General features: G+C 48.9%; 1 protein-coding gene across 3 annotated transcripts in view; it reads right to left on the bottom strand.

Annotated features, from left to right (window-relative positions):
- Positions 1 to 15,469, bottom strand: part of LOC140403739 (cytochrome P450 3A5-like) — a 36,452-nt gene that overhangs the window by 12,561 nt on the left and 8,422 nt on the right. For 2 of the 3 annotated variants that reach the window (XM_072491899.1, XM_072491900.1), the window contains exons 2-7: positions 13,733 to 13,829; positions 11,861 to 11,913; positions 9,090 to 9,189; positions 5,365 to 5,478; positions 3,574 to 3,662; positions 1,831 to 1,976 (exon numbers count right to left, since the gene is read on the bottom strand). In XM_072491899.1, coding sequence (XP_072348000.1) covers positions 1,831 to 1,976; positions 3,574 to 3,662; positions 5,365 to 5,478; positions 9,090 to 9,189; positions 11,861 to 11,913; positions 13,733 to 13,829 — 599 coding nt within the window. The remainder of the gene's footprint in view (positions 1 to 1,830; positions 1,977 to 3,573; positions 3,663 to 5,364; positions 5,479 to 9,089; positions 9,190 to 11,860; positions 11,914 to 13,732; positions 13,830 to 15,469) is intronic. The other variant, XM_072491901.1, reaches the window with a different exon arrangement.

Here is a 15,469-nt window from a genome sequence, read left to right as displayed (position 1 = left end):
GGCCACCTTTGCCGGAATGAAGGCCATGTTAACATCAGAGAAACTGAACCTAAATCTTAGGGAAAGGCTGGTGAGGTGCCACATTCTGCCTCAGAGACACCCAGACAACAAACAGACTATTGAAAGTTGACTGCGTTCGAGAGGTGGGATATTCCGCACATCCTACACGGACGGAAGGATTAAGGACCTGTGCGTGGTGGGCACGCCTGGAGGAAAGAGGAAATTATCACGTAACATCAAAGAGAGAAAGATACCGTACTTTGATCACATTATTAGGGCAGGCATTACACACAGGCCAGTTACCGGAGCATGTTATGGGAGAGGTGTTCTCAGAACCCCAAAATGTATCATGGAGTTCAACCAACCTCCCCCTTTAATGGATTTGTTGCTTTTCCGAGCACACGGCTTGTTCGCCAGGTGTGGAATTTCAATTATGGACACGTGGGTTTTTAAACGCAAAACAATGTTTATTCCATGAACTCAACTTAACCTTTTTAATAAACATTGGATCTCTAAACCCCTTACTTCAAAGATAACCCCGAAAATAATACAACACTAAATAATCCTTCAGTTATTCCTTTCAACATCCCAGAGACTTAACACCTTTAAACAGAAACACATCAGGTTAAAGACTTTACTATTATGAGTTTAAATCACCCAAATGATCCAGAGATAGTCTTTCATGGCAGAGATCACAGCAGATCCAGCTCACTGCAAACACAGACACACACCCAAGCTCTTTTCAAACTGAAACTAAACTGCAAAATGGCAAATCTAAAGCCCAGCTCCACCCACACTCTGACATCACTGCATTTCTTAAAGGTACATTGCTTAAACATCCATTTCTTAAAGGCACTCTCACATGACAAGCAGAAGACGTGAGGGAAACAGGAGAGAATGGATGCTGGATATAATGGGCTGGACGCGTTAGATTTATGCGGACAGTGTAGACGGACAGAGGTTCAGGGCAGTCAACCTTCTGGGAAGATGTTGACAGCAACAAGTGAACAAAAATCTACTTCACTCCCAGTGTCATGAATAGTTCAAAGTCAGAGGAACAAAAGGGCAATACTATCAAGCTTTGACCTAGACTACTCTGATGGCTCTCTGATGTTCTTGCCCGCAGGACTGAGGAAATAATTACAGAAAATGCATTGCGCTACCTGTAGTGATCTCCGTATACGTATATACATGATTAGTCAGTACAGTCAGGTGATCACTAGATGGCAACACTAACAGGAACTATATAAGGAGTTTCCCGCTCTTTCTTAGTGTTAGTGTGTGTGTAGTGCAGCTAGAGGATAGAAGTGACCAGCTCAGAGTGTAGTGTATTATATTCATTGTTAATTTAATTCAAGCTTAGTTAATTCTACTACTAGTCAAAGTATTAAAGTAAAATAACTCACAAGTATATTATTTTGTTACTCAATAAATAATTTGTCATCAACTGGAAGACTTTGACTGTTTATCACCAAGTTAAGTATAACTCGGCAAGACAAATGAGTAGCATATATATTTCACCCTTGTAATATAACACTACCAACTGTGTCATTGTATCCCCTCACTAAAGTACTAATGGGGCTTCAAGACTTTGCTGTTCCTTTGGAATATGCCTATCTGCCTGCTGCGTCCTGTGTGTGTACAGCAGAGATGTCATTTCCTTCGATATTCAGGGATTTGAGTCTAATCTGAGCGATATTCTTTTTTAGTGAGGAACGCTACCCATCTATTCCTCCAAATGGAAGGCCAGTTACTTGTCACCGGCCAAACACACTGGTGTGACGCTCGGCAGCCTGAGTAGGGTGGTACATTGCTGCATACATTACCCACATGTCACCGAGATTGTGGAATATCTGGTGTGGGCCTGAAGCAGGAGGTCCCAGTAATGGATGAATGTGCGGCTTGCGTTGTCCTTGCGAATATCCAGATCAAAGAGCGACATCGTAAGGACGTTCCGAGCGTACTGGGCAAATAATCTTGAAATAAAGGATCCAAATATCAGAGGGTGAGAAAAGGATCTTGCTAAGGTTCAAAAGTTCATAAGATATAGGAGCAGAATTAGGCCCTGTGGCCCATCGAGTCTGCTCCACCATTCGATCGTGGCTGATCTCATCCTGGCCTTAACTCCACCGTCCTGCCCGTTCTTCATAACCCATCAACCCATTACCCATTAAAAATCTGTCTCATTCCTCCTTATATTTACTCGGGGGCATAGGTTTAAGGTGAGAGGGGCAAGGTTTGGAGGAGATGTACGAGGTAAGCTTTTTACACAGAGGGTAGTGGGTGCCTGGAACTCGCTGCTGGAGGAGGTGGTGGAAGCAGGGACGATAGTGACATTTAAGGGGCATCTTGACAAATACATGAATAGGATGGGAATAGAGGGATACGGACCCCGGAAGTGTAGAAGATTTTAGTTTAGACGGGCAGCATGGTCGGCGCAGGCTTGGAGGGCCGAAGGGCCTGTTCCTGTGCTGTACTTTTCTTTGTTCTTTGTTCTTTCATGACCACCAGATTCTTACAGTCATGGGAAATTAGGGATTGGCAATGGGTACTGGGAAGGCCTTGTGGCTCAGTGGGTTAGCATCCCTGCCTCTGAGCCGGAAGCTCCGGGTTCGAGTCACAACCCAGGACCTGATGGTCAAGGGGGGTGCGTCCATAACCCGGCCAAAACAGGTTGAGAGTCAACCTGCAAAATTCTTCCAACACGCCAATGGCTGGTGGTAAGAGCGGGAGAGGCTCCTGGTCTGGATTGCTTGATGTGGAGTGCCACCCCCTCAAGCTATAAGCCCCTGGTGACAGACTAGTGACCTATCCTGGAATTTCTAGCTACGGAAACGGACAAAAGTCTGCTAAGTGTGGGAAGAGAATTGGATTGGAATGAATGCTGATCTTGTTGCAAAGCCCAATCCCTTGAATGAATTTTAAAAATTAGGTACTATCTTGAAGTGTAGTCACTGTTGTTATGTAGGAAACATGGCAACCAATGTTCGCACAGCACAATCCCACAACAGCAATGTAATAATGACCCGCTCATCGATTCTTGTGATGTTGATTGAGGGATAAGTAGGCACTCAAGCCGGGAATCGAACCTGGGACCCTGGAGCTGTGAAGCAACTAACCAAGTGCGCTACCGTGCGCCCCCCCCCCCCCCTTCCCCCATATCATGTACTTCGAGATAGCGCCTTACGATCTTTTACATTCACTTGAGCAGGAACGTGGGGCCGCGGTAGAATGTCTTATATCTCAAAGACGGCATCGCCGACAGTGCGGCACCCCCTCGGCACTGCACTGGAGTTCCAGCCTCGATTACGGCGCTCACGTCCCGATGTAGGACTCGACACCAGAACCTGGTGATTCGGAAACAAGAGCTACTGGTGTCACCCACAGCTCTGCCACGTCACGTGACATCCGCCCAGTCCTACGGACAGGGGAGTGGCAGCAAGTTAGAAATTTCCTCCCAACTCCGGGAGCCATTTTAACCGAACACACTCTATTATTAATATAAATCTTGTCGTGATACTTTGATCCCAAGTGTCGAATGATGCCCAACGGAGCAAGGTGAATAATGCTCACTCTCTCACAGTGACAGGTCTGCCCTCTCTGCAGACTGTTCCGAAGTGTCGGATTAGATCATCGGCTTCTGTCACCACGAGTGGAAATGTCTGAAAAACAGAAGTTAAGAGGGCCGTCTGCAACATGAGGAAAACGAGGGAAGTTCATGAAGCAAGCGATGAGCTCAGCAACGATCAAGAGAATCAAAGTATGCAAGAGCTATATGGTGCAGCTGGAGGCTATTTGGCTGGTTCTTCGAAAGAACTTTCCAATTGATTGATCCCATTCCCCTTTTTCCTCCATTGGGAGCAGCTTTGGGCCTTTTAGAGCCAGCATTGAACAGTTCCAATCTCACATCACTTGGCATTGGTCAGGTCACTCCTGGGGTACGGTTTACAGTATTGGCCACCTTACCCAACGAGGGACATGCTTGTATTGGAGTCAGATGAGAGAAGGTTCACTAGGTCGATTCCTGGGATGAAGGGATTGGACGGGCTTTTCTATGCCCCCCCCCACCCCCTCACGCGGTGGAGGCAGCCCGCCATTGGCTGGCGCAGGATCTTCCGTTCCCGCGTGCCCTGCACTGTCTGCCACCAGGAAAGGCGACGCAGGAGGCCGCCATCGGCAGGACCGGAAGATCCCGCCTGCGGAAAGGGCGGGAAAAGTTCGGCCATTGTCTTATGAGGGAAGGTTGAGCAGGCTTGGCCTCCGAGTTTAGAAGAATGAGATTGTGATTTTATTGAAATAGGTGCATTTATGTAACAAAATATCTCACCGAGCCACACGGGGAGATATCAAGTCGGGTGGCCAAACGCAAAGAGGTGGGTTTTAGGAAACCCCACAATGGAGGAAAGCGAGGTAGTGAGGCAGAGGGGTTTGGGGAGGGAAGGTACGATCAGATCATGATTTTATCGAATGGCGGAGCGGGCTCGAGGGTCCGAGTGGCCTTCTCCTGTTCCTAATTCGTATAGAACCATAGAAAAGATACAGCACAGAGGGTGGGGGCAGCGTGCGGCCCATCTAGTCTGTGCCGACCCAAAGACCACCCCAGTGCCCTTCCCAATCGCATCTTCCTGCACACGGCCCATAGCCCAGCAGCGTACAACACTTACGGTGCAGACTGTTCATATGTCCCAGAGCTTGGTGCGGAGGCAGCTAAAAGCATGGCAGCAGTTCAAATTGAAGATGATAAAGAGGCCCGAATTAGAGGAACAGAAATATCTCGGACGGGAATGTCATTAAACCCAGTTTGAAAATTCCAATTTTCAGGGTCCTGCAGTCTGAAACTATCGGGTTGCTTGACTTCAATCTTGATAAAGCACCTTGAGGCATTGTGGGAAATTATCAGATTCCGACTGATAGTTTTAGGTGGGGGGGGTTGGCGAGGTGGGGGGGGGGGGGGGTTGGCGAGGTGGGGGGGAGATGGTGCATTCTTAATTCTTATCCACTTCCAACATTTTCTTCCGCCATCTCCTCGTTACTTATCCGGTTGACTAGAAGTCCAAGGGTATTTATTGGAATGTCGTCCAAGGGGCTGGTGCCATTGACATGGGGGAAGAGGGCAGGCCTAATTTCAGGCCTTCTGTTCACCCTGAACCCCGAGGCTTGATGCAAAAAGAAAATTCCCCAGGCCCGGCGAGGTCAGAGGGAAATCTCCCCACCTCCTGGTTAAATCGGAGCCCCTGTGAGGCAGGAAGGGCTTCCGTTAGGGGGGTGGGGGGGGTGGGGGGTCAGCTCACTGCAATGCCAGACTGGCTGACCGGCGGATGGGCGTAAATGAGCGATACTTGCGGGGAACGGCGCCACACAAACCTGCCTCAGTTGAGTGGAAGAGAAAGCTGGCGTCAGGAGCTGGTGAAGTCTCTTCCAGTCCTGATCGTCTGACTGAAAGAAACTCTCACTGAATGGATTCTGAGATTGGTGAGTCTGAGGGAAGAATAAGAAACTATCAACTAGTGACAATGATAGTGCACACGTGAGAGATGGAGGGAGCAGGAGCAACATTCTATCTTATTTATTTCACTGAAGGTAGCGAACATTTGCATTTATATAGAGCCTTTCACAACTTTTTTTCATTCATGGAATGTGGCAAGCTAGCGATTATTTCCCGTCCCTAATTGCCCTTGAGGGAGCAGTTAAGAATCATCCACATTGCTGTGGGTCTGGAGTCACGTGTAGGCCAGACCAGGTAAGAATGACAGATTTCCTTCCCTAAAGGACGTTCGTGAACCCAGTGGAGCTTTTATGACAATTGACAATGGTTTCATGGTCATCGTTAAGACTTCTAATTCCAGATTTCTTTTATTGGATTCAAATCTCGCCAGCTGCAGTGGCGGGGTTTGAACCCGGGACCCCAGAGCATTACTCTGGGTCTCTGGTTTACTAGTCCAGTGACAATACCACCACACCGCCGCCTCCCCTGATGTTGATTGGGAAGCACTTTGGGAGGTTGTAAAGGCCGCCGTACAAATGCAAATTCTCTCTTTGAGAAGGTGAAACATGATAGCAGTCGCGACCTGCAACTTGGCCGGGGCGTTAGTGTCACTGGCGGTTATTTGCACACTCGCTGATCTACAAATACTTTTACCTCCTGTCATTCTGCCCATCGGAAACAACCTTCCCATCATCATTTTTTTTCCCCAAGACGGCCGTTTCACTGCTCATCCCCTTGACGCGCATGTCACAAACCGCTCACTCCCGACCCAGGGGTTTTCCTGCTGTTGCCGTTGGTGCGTGTCGCCTGCGGGCTGGGAGGGCGCCATTTTCCAAATTGCATCTCCAACGTGTGTTAGAAGGACATAAAACTAAGGATGTTATTCTTCATTCCTACTGGGCATTGGTGAGACTATGGGCGGAATTGGGATTCTCTGCTCCTCGGGTTTCAATGGGAAATTCTATGGACAAATGGCAGGAACAGGGAATCTTGCCGCCAGCGAACGGCGCACCACGGAGAAACACTCGGCTGAGTTTTGCTCTCCTTATTTAAGGAAGGATGTAAATGCGTCGGAGGCGGTTCAGAGGAGCTTTACCAAACTGACACCTGGAATGAGCGGGTCCTCTTCTGAGGAAAGGTTGGACAGACTGGGCTTGTTCCCATTGGAGTTTGGCGAGTGAGGGGGTGACTTGATTGAAGTCCATAAGACGCTGAACGGTCTCGATAAGGACGTGGAAAGGGTGTTTCCTCTTGTTGCACAGTCCAGAAATAGCGGGAGCTGTTTTAAAATTAGGCGTCGCCCTTTTAGGACAGGATGAGGAGAATTTTTATCTCATTGGGTTGTGGGACTTTGGAACTCGCTGCCTCAGAAGGTGGTGGAGGGCGGGGAGGGGGGGGGTGGTCACTGAATATTTTCAAGGTGGAGGCGGATAGATTCTTGGTAGGCAAAGGAACCAGAGGTTGTCGTGGGGTAGATGGGAATGTGGATTTCGAAACACAAACAGGCCAGCCATGATTTGCTTTCCAAGGGCCGCTGCTGACTCGATGGGCCGAACGGCGTCCTTCAGCACTGTAAATTCTAGGATCTCATTGAATTGCAGATATTGCGATTTTAGTTGCTGCGAAAACTGGAAGGGAAGGTTCCAGAATGGAACCCTGGCTCAAACGACCGTGGGCGGGATTCACTGTCCCGACGCTGGCAGCAGGATTCTTCCGTCCCGGCATTGGGCATTCCGATTGTGGGCACCCCCACGGGCGTGAGTGCGCTCCCTGCCTGCGCAGAGGAGGGTCCCGCCGACGGAGAATCCCACCCCGTAACTTTTATTTTTATTTTATAAATCGTGGGGTAACAGATTTAAGTGGCCACTAATTTGTTTTAGCAATAAAAATAAACATTTACTAAACATGAAGAAATTGGATTGTGATACAATGCACCCTTACTGCCCCCTTATCTTAACAATTGCACACACGTTTTAGGATTAACATGGATTGCAAAGCACATCTTAACCCACAATGGTCTCATAAATATAAAGTTCCTCTCAGCACAGAAGATGACTGTGGGCAAATACACTCTCTACCCCGAACCCCAAATGAATGTTTGTGAATGTGGCCTCAGAACCTCCCTCCCCCTCCCCCCGCAGATGATGGTCATGTGAGAGTTTCCAAACTCACTCCCAAAAACACTTTAAAATCTTCTCTCATAAGTCTGCTTTCCCGCAGCGGTTTGCATTCCAGACCGCATTTTTCTCTAAGTCTCTAACCTATCACCTCCAAAAGCCAATTGTTACAGAAGAGAAGAAAATATTATATTACTGGTTTGAGGTAACCTGGAACCAAGGTAACCCTTGGTTAAAGGGGAAAGAGAATAATTTCACTTTTAAACAAAGCTTTCACTTTTAACAGCGAATCCAGTCCAGGATTTTACATCAATCCCTCTATGATTTCTTTGTCTTGACTGATGCACAAACTGCTCACAATTGTGTTAACTCTCGATTCCCAGACTGTATTAAAATGGCATCAGGCATTTGATTTAACTTTGAAGGCTGCTGTCGCACTTTAAATCTAATTACTACAATTGTCTCTTTATCCTCGAATACTTTGTGTACTCTTCCTTGAATTCTTCTGAACAATACCTTGGTCTCTGTTAAATTAGCTCCAGATTTCTTACACATGCTTTCTGTCCAAATTCCCTGGTTGTCTGGACTATAACTTGTACATGAGGAAGCCTGCCTCTTTGCTGCTCCTGGCCTGGCAAATCTTCCTCTGACAGAGTTGAGAGATGTTCACACCCTGAGGCCCTGTCTCCAACTGCCCACAAATTCAGCTAAAACTAAAACGTAAATGCTTCTCTACCTCAAAAGGCCCCAGTTGTTATGCAACGCCCATATGTGTATGCCTTTTATTGATTCGTCATGCCATAGCCCTCTCTAAGCACAATAGAAACACAGCTGGAACATAACCAAATCCCACCCGTACAAAGACCTTTGTCCAGCATGAATCTAACAACAGGTTTCACCCTTTCCAGACACAAAGATATTAAATTAAACCCACTTGAAACTACACCTTGCTCTGGATTCTCCGGTCGCCGAAGCCAAAATCGCATTCGGCGATCGGCCGGTGAATCACAGTTCCCGACCAAATCGGGGGCGGCGCCGCTTTCACGATGCTCCGCCCCCTCCAAAGTGGCGTACTCTCTGAATACGCCGCGCCACGCATCAACGGCCTCAGGACCTGAACAGGCGCTGGTGTGTGGTGACTAGGGGATTTTTATTGCAGTGTAAGCCTACTTGTAACACTAATAAAGATTATTATTATTATTATTATTATTATTATTAAGTTCCCCTCCAAGTCGCACAACATCCTGACTTGGAACAAAATCGGCCTTTCCTTCACTGCGGCTGGGTCACAATCATGAAACTCCCTCCCTAACAGCACTGTGGGTGTACCTACACTATAACAGCTGCTGCGGTTCAAGAAGACAGCTCACAACCTTCTCAAGGACAATCGGGGATGGGCAATAAATGCTGGCTTTCCCAGCGTAACCCATAACCCTTGAACAAATGACACAAGAAAACAATGGAAAGTGTCGACAGTATTAACTCACTTTAGCGCTGGCGAAGATTTCACAACGATCTTCAATAAACACCTTGTGGATTATTTCAGTGTCAGTGAGCACAAGGAATGCCTGACGGCCCAAGTACAACCTATTTTGATGAAAAAGAGGAAGGACATTGGTCAACTGAACGAGAATAAAACACCCCAACCGTAGAGGAGCTGTCCTAATTTCTCCTCTTGCTTCGTTGCAATGTCCTTCAACTGGCAAAGATCTGGGTGTAACTAAACCAGCTGTCCCCCCAGCTTGTTAAGGTTTTGTGGGTGATTGCTAAGAAAATAAGGACCAGTTATCCATAAGGCATGGTTGGCAGACAAGGGGTGGGATTCACCGTTCCCTGACTCCGATTTCGTAACAGGCGATCGGTCGGACAATCCCTTTTTACGACCGAATCGGGGGCGGCGCCTGTTTTCGGACGCTCCGCCTCCTCCAAAACGGCATCATCGAGGAGTGCGCCGCACGCCATTGGGACGGACTCAGCATGTTACCTGAAGGCCCTCCCCCCAGATGCTCCGCCCCCAATGGGCCAAGTTCCCGACTCGAGTACCCCGACCCGCGCGGTTGACCGATGGTGTCAGAGGTCAGGAAGCCGGCGTGGCGGCTGCGGGCTGTGTGCAGCGCCGCCAACAGTCGGGAGGAGGCCATGCTGCTGGCCCAGGGGAGCTTCAGCAGAAGTGTCAAAGTTATCAGGGGCTTTGAGGTAGAGTAACTGAGGAGAAACAGTTTATTACAGGTCTGTAACCAGAGGAACCCAATATAGGGCTATCGGAACGAGAACCAATGGAAGACGGGGAGAATATTTTTCACTCAGCGAGTTTGTTATGATCTGGAGCGCACCGTCTGAAATGGTAATGGAGGCAGGTTCAAAAAATCTATTGAAAAGGGCCCCGGAAATTTACTTCAAGGCAGAAGGTTGGAGGGCCGAGGACAAAGGGCAAGGCTGTGGGACTTACAGCTCTTTCAAAGAGATGGGACAGACACAATAGACCGAATGGCCTCCTCCTGTATTGTTTGACTCTATGCTGATAGAATGATTGGTTACCAGTCAAATAGATCCTGCCAACCAACACCACCCCCCCCCCCCCCCCGCCCCGTCACCACAGTTAATAACCCCACCCCTAAATACAAAGTCCTAAATGCTGAGCCCAATCAATTTGTTGAGTGCCTGACCATCTAAAGCCCAAGGGACTCCAGCAACCAGAAGGCCCGATGACAAGGGCCGAGTCGAGGCATTTTTACCTCATGTTTTTGCCAGTCGCACAATTTCCTCGCTAGACCTGGCACTGTTCCACTCCGACATTTATCGGTGCAGATCAAGAGATGTCGAGGACGCAAAAGCACAGGCAGAGCAAAGGCCACTCAGCCTATCGCTCCTTCTGCAGGCCATGTCAAATCTACTCCACTGTGGACCCTACCAACAGTTTAATCTCCTAGGGCTCAGGCCTGTAAAAGCGACCCCAGGTTCCCAAAGGTAAAGAAGAAAAACCAGACAAGGTACATCGTGTCTCAGAATTCCAATGTCCAAACGTAGTCGGGCGGGGGGGATGAATTTATTTGTCTTTTGTGCCTCAAGCTCTGTATTCCTTCACCTCAGACATTAAATTCAATTGTTCGCAGTGGATCCTGATCAAGAACATGCTTTATACCGCCATCTTAACAGATGAGGGTGCTATCAAATGATTGGCGTTGAATAGCACTGATTGCTAGGCTACTGATAACCTTGATGTGGAGATGCCGGCGTTGGACTGGGGGGAGCACAGTACAAAGTCTTACAACCTTATAACCTTGACCACGTTACCCTGAAAGAAACCAGTAGGTGTGGAAAGCGAATCAACCAGAAACAGTTTGCCCTATGTTCGCATTCAATTCACCTTTTAACGCCCATTATCTCGTTCATGGCCTTTTACAGCATCTTAAAATTTCCAATTCAACAGTTGAACCGTTCACGACACTAACTCCCATTCTGTAGTTGGCACAACTGCTGATTCTCACAGGGTCTTAAGGAGGCCATTCGGTCCATCAAAGGTACATCCAACCCTCTGTAGAGCAGTGCCGGGCAGCCCAGGCTGGTGAGTGGGCCGCATGATGGGCCCTTCTTCATCTCAGGGGACCGCAAGATTGAAATCGGGGCTCGTTCACTAATCCTGACCCCCGTGAATGAGATTAAACATATTTAATACACGCCGAATATTTGATAACGAGTTATAGAAAATGCTTCATCATTAATGGAACTGTCGCCAACTTCAAATAGTAAAAACAAAAGAAATATTTACACTTTGGACACAGCACGGCTCTCACGGACAATGTTGCGAGCAATCAGCACGCTCCTCACTTCACTCGCCCTCACTTTACGTGCGAATCATTTCAGCCATACCGGCAGGAAAAAAAATAACACGGACGGGGATGAGAGGAATGTGGCGACCCTGCGCGTGGGCAACGGTCAACAAAATGTCTCGTGGGCCGCACTGGGAACCCAGATGGGCCGCATGTGACCCCCAGGCCGCAGGTTGTCCACCTCTGTTGCAGAGCAAAGAAGTGCAACCTCGGCATAATTAACACCACACGCTCAACAAATGGGCGGAGTGGCAGCTCCCTTCTTTGCTTCCAACATGGCCTGTCTACCTTTCAGTCTTCAGTTCGAAAGTGGGACGCCCAAATGCCAATAACCCGAGTTCCTATTTCCAGATGTAAAACGGAACCGCTGGGGAATTGGCAATGTTTTCGGCATTCTTTTCGTTTGGACCAAGCGCAAGTTTTCTTACCCCCAGATGTTGCCAAACGCATTGTAACATTCCCCATCGACAATGTGAAGATCCTACAGATAGGACAAGAAAGAAAAGGTGACACATCTAGGGTTGCAAAATTTGATCAAATCTATTCCTGGAGTTTGCCCCACCCACTCTCCAGCCATTGGACAGCCAACACGCCCATGTTTGTGACACGCGGCCTTCCTGCACCAATTGGAAAGCAAATAGACTCATTACCCAATTGGCTGATGCATGGCTTTTTTTTTCCTGTCATGGTTGGCGATGGCAAGGCCAGCATTTGTTTCCCATCCCTTATTGCCCATCCCTAGCGGCTTGCTAGGCCACTGCAGAGGGGCAGTTAAGAGTCAACCATATTATTGTCAACCATGAGTCGCGTGTAGGTCAGACCGGGTAAGGACGGCAGATTTCCTTCCCGAAAGGGGCATTCGTGTACCAGATGGGTCCTTGAGGCAATCAACAGCAGTTGCCAGGGTCACCATTACAGCGCCTAATTTCATATTCCAGATTTATTAATTGAAAACAAATTCCATCAGTTGCCATGACGATTCCAAGGATTTGCCACCCTCTTGAGTAAAGAAATTCCTCCTCATCCCAGTCTTAAATGGTTTGTCCCGTATCCTGAGATGATGTCCCCTGGTTTTAGATTCGCCAGCCAGGGGAAACATCCTTCATCCTCCCCGTGTGTGCGTGGGTTTCCTCCGGGTGCTCCGGTTTCCTCCCACAGTCCAAAGATGTGCAGGTTAGGTGGATTGGCCATGATAAATTGCCCTTAGTGACCAAAATTGCCCTTACTGTTGGGTGGGGTTACTGGGTTATAGGGATAGGGTGGAGGTGTTGACCTTGGGTAGGGTGCTCTTTCCAAGAACCAGTGCAGACTCGATGGGCCGAATGGCCTCCTTCTGCACTGTAAATTCTATGATACATCCGACATTGAGCCCTGTAAGAAAAGAATCTTGGGCGGGATTCGTGAATCCCGCCCCGCTGCCCCGACGACGGGCTGCCGTATTCTCCAGCGACATTTTCGGGCGGGGGTGGGATTCACGCCACGCCGATCGGGGGCCGTTGGTAGCTGCCCCCCCCCCCGGCAATTCCGGGCCCCAATGGGCCATGTGGCCGTCCGTTTTTGGCCAGTCCCGCCAGCGTGAATCACTCACCTCTGACACCGGCAGGACCTGGCAGGTAGGTTGGCGGGGGCGGTCCTCGGGGGGGCGCGGGGGAGATCCGAACCCCGGGGCGGTCCCCCACCGTGGCCTGGCCCGCGATCGGGGCCCACCGAACTGCGGGCGGGCCTGTTCCGGTTGGGACACTTCTTCCTTCTGCACCGGCCCCTGTAGGACTCTGCCATGGCTGGCATGGAGAAGAGAACGGCCAAAATACGTCCCTTCGGCGCCGGCTGGAACGGCGACAACCCCTCAGGCCTCCACCTAGCCCCCGGAGAATTACGCACTTTCGGGGGCTGTTGACACCGGAGTGGTTGGCAATGGCTCTCCCACCGGCTTGGGAACTTAGTCCCCAGAAGGGAGAATTCCAGCCCTTGTAATACTCAATGAGATCCATAGAATCCCTACAGTGCAGAAGGAGACCATTCAGCCCATCGAGTCCAAAAGAGCACTCTACCTAAGCCCACTTCCCCGCCCTATCCACGCAAGCCCGCACACTGATCACGGCCAATCCACCTAACCGGCACATCTTTGGACTGTGGGAGGAAACCGGAGCACCCGGAGGAAACCCACGCAGACGCGGGGAGAACGTGCAAACTCCACGCAGACACTGACCCAAGACCGGACCCCAGAGACAAAATCCTGCTTATTTCACATCAGCTCCTGTGTACGATCAGGGCTTGTTGCATTCTGTCTAACTCCTCACCTTTCGGCAGATATAGGGAATCGACCCAAGGAATAACATTGGAGGTGGCCCAGGAATACACAGCGCCTTAAACGTGCTGTACGGCCATGTCACGTACCTGAAAGAAGACGAGGATTAATGAGCCATGGTCACTTCACTGTCTCACAATTCTGAATGGTGACATCCAAATAAGAGGAACTAAGGAATGAACTAACAGAATCGTAGAATCACGCTACACAAAAGAAGGCCACTTGGTCCATCGGGTTTGTGCCAGCCCTTTTGTTGTGCAATCCAGTCAGACCCAATCTCCAGTAATTTCCCCATATCCCTGCAATTCTTTCCCTTTCAAGTATTGGGGAAGGCGGTGGCGCAGTGCCGTTGTCACTGGGGTAGTAATCCAGAGACCCCGGGCAACGACCTGGGGATCCAGGTTCAAATCCCACCACGGCAAATGGTGAAATTTGAATTCAAGGGAAACCTGGAATTATGATTTTCGTAAAAACCCATCTGGTTCACTAGCGTCCTTTAGGGAAGTAAATCTGCCATCGTGCGACTCCAGACCCACGGCACTTAAATACCCTCTCAGTTCAAGTAGACAAGCGTGTTAAGAAAGCATATGTGGGCGGCATGGCAGCACAGTGGTTAGCACTGTTGCTTCACAGCACCAGGGTCCCAGGTTCGATTCCCGGCTTGAGTCACTGTCTGTGCGGAGTCTGCACGTTCTCCCCGTGTCTGCGTAGGTTTCCTCCGGGTGCTCCGGTTTCCTCCCACAAGTCGTGCTGTTAGGTGAATTGGACATTCTGAATTCTCCCTCTGTGTACCCGAACAGGCGCCGGAATGTGGCGACTAGGGGCTTTTCACAGTAACTTCATTGCAGTGTTAATGTAAGCCTACTTGTGACAATAAAGATTATTCCACCATATGGAATGCTCTCCTTCATTGGCAGAGGTATAGAATCTAAAGGTAAGGATCTGACTTTGGAATTGGGTGGACAGGATAAAATCGTTTCCCTTGGTGGAGAATTCTAGAACCAGGGGACATAGATTCAAGATAAGAGGCAGAAGGTGTTGAGGGGACATGAGAAGACCGTTTTTACGCAGAGGGTAGTGGGTGTCTGGAATTCGCTGCCCGAGTTGGTGGTGGAGGCAGAGATCATAAACTCTTACCTGGATCTGCATCTTAAGTGCTCTAATCTACAGGGTTATGGACCAGGTGCAGGGAGATGGGATTAGGAAAGGTGGAAGGGATGTGTGGTAGAGGGATGGAAGGATGAATGGAAGGATGAATGGATGGATGAATGGATGGATGAATGGATGGATGAATGGTTGGATGAATGAATGATTGGATGGATGGATGGAAGGACTGATGATGGATGGATGGATGATGGATGGATGGATGAATGGATGGATGATGGATGAATGGGTGGATGAATGGATGGATGATGGATGAATGGATGAATGGATGAATGGATGGATGAATGAATGAATGGATGGATGAATGAATGAATGGATGGATGAATGGATGGATGATGGATGAATGGATGGATGGATGGATGGATGGAAGGACTGATGATGGATGGATAGATGGATGATGGATGAATGGATGAATGGATGGATGATGGATGAATGGATGGATGAATGGATGAATGGATGGATGATGGATGGATGAATGGATGGATGATGTATGAATGGATGGATGAATGGATGGATGAATGGATGGATGAATGGATGGATGAATGGACGGATGGATGGATGGATG

The sequence above is a fragment of the Scyliorhinus torazame genome, chromosome 29 (genome assembly GCF_047496885.1).
Source record: "Scyliorhinus torazame isolate Kashiwa2021f chromosome 29, sScyTor2.1, whole genome shotgun sequence".
Lineage (NCBI taxonomy): Eukaryota > Metazoa > Chordata > Chondrichthyes > Carcharhiniformes > Scyliorhinidae > Scyliorhinus > Scyliorhinus torazame.
Note: the sequence above shows the minus strand (reverse complement) of the source record. Positions and strands in the feature narration are given on the sequence as shown.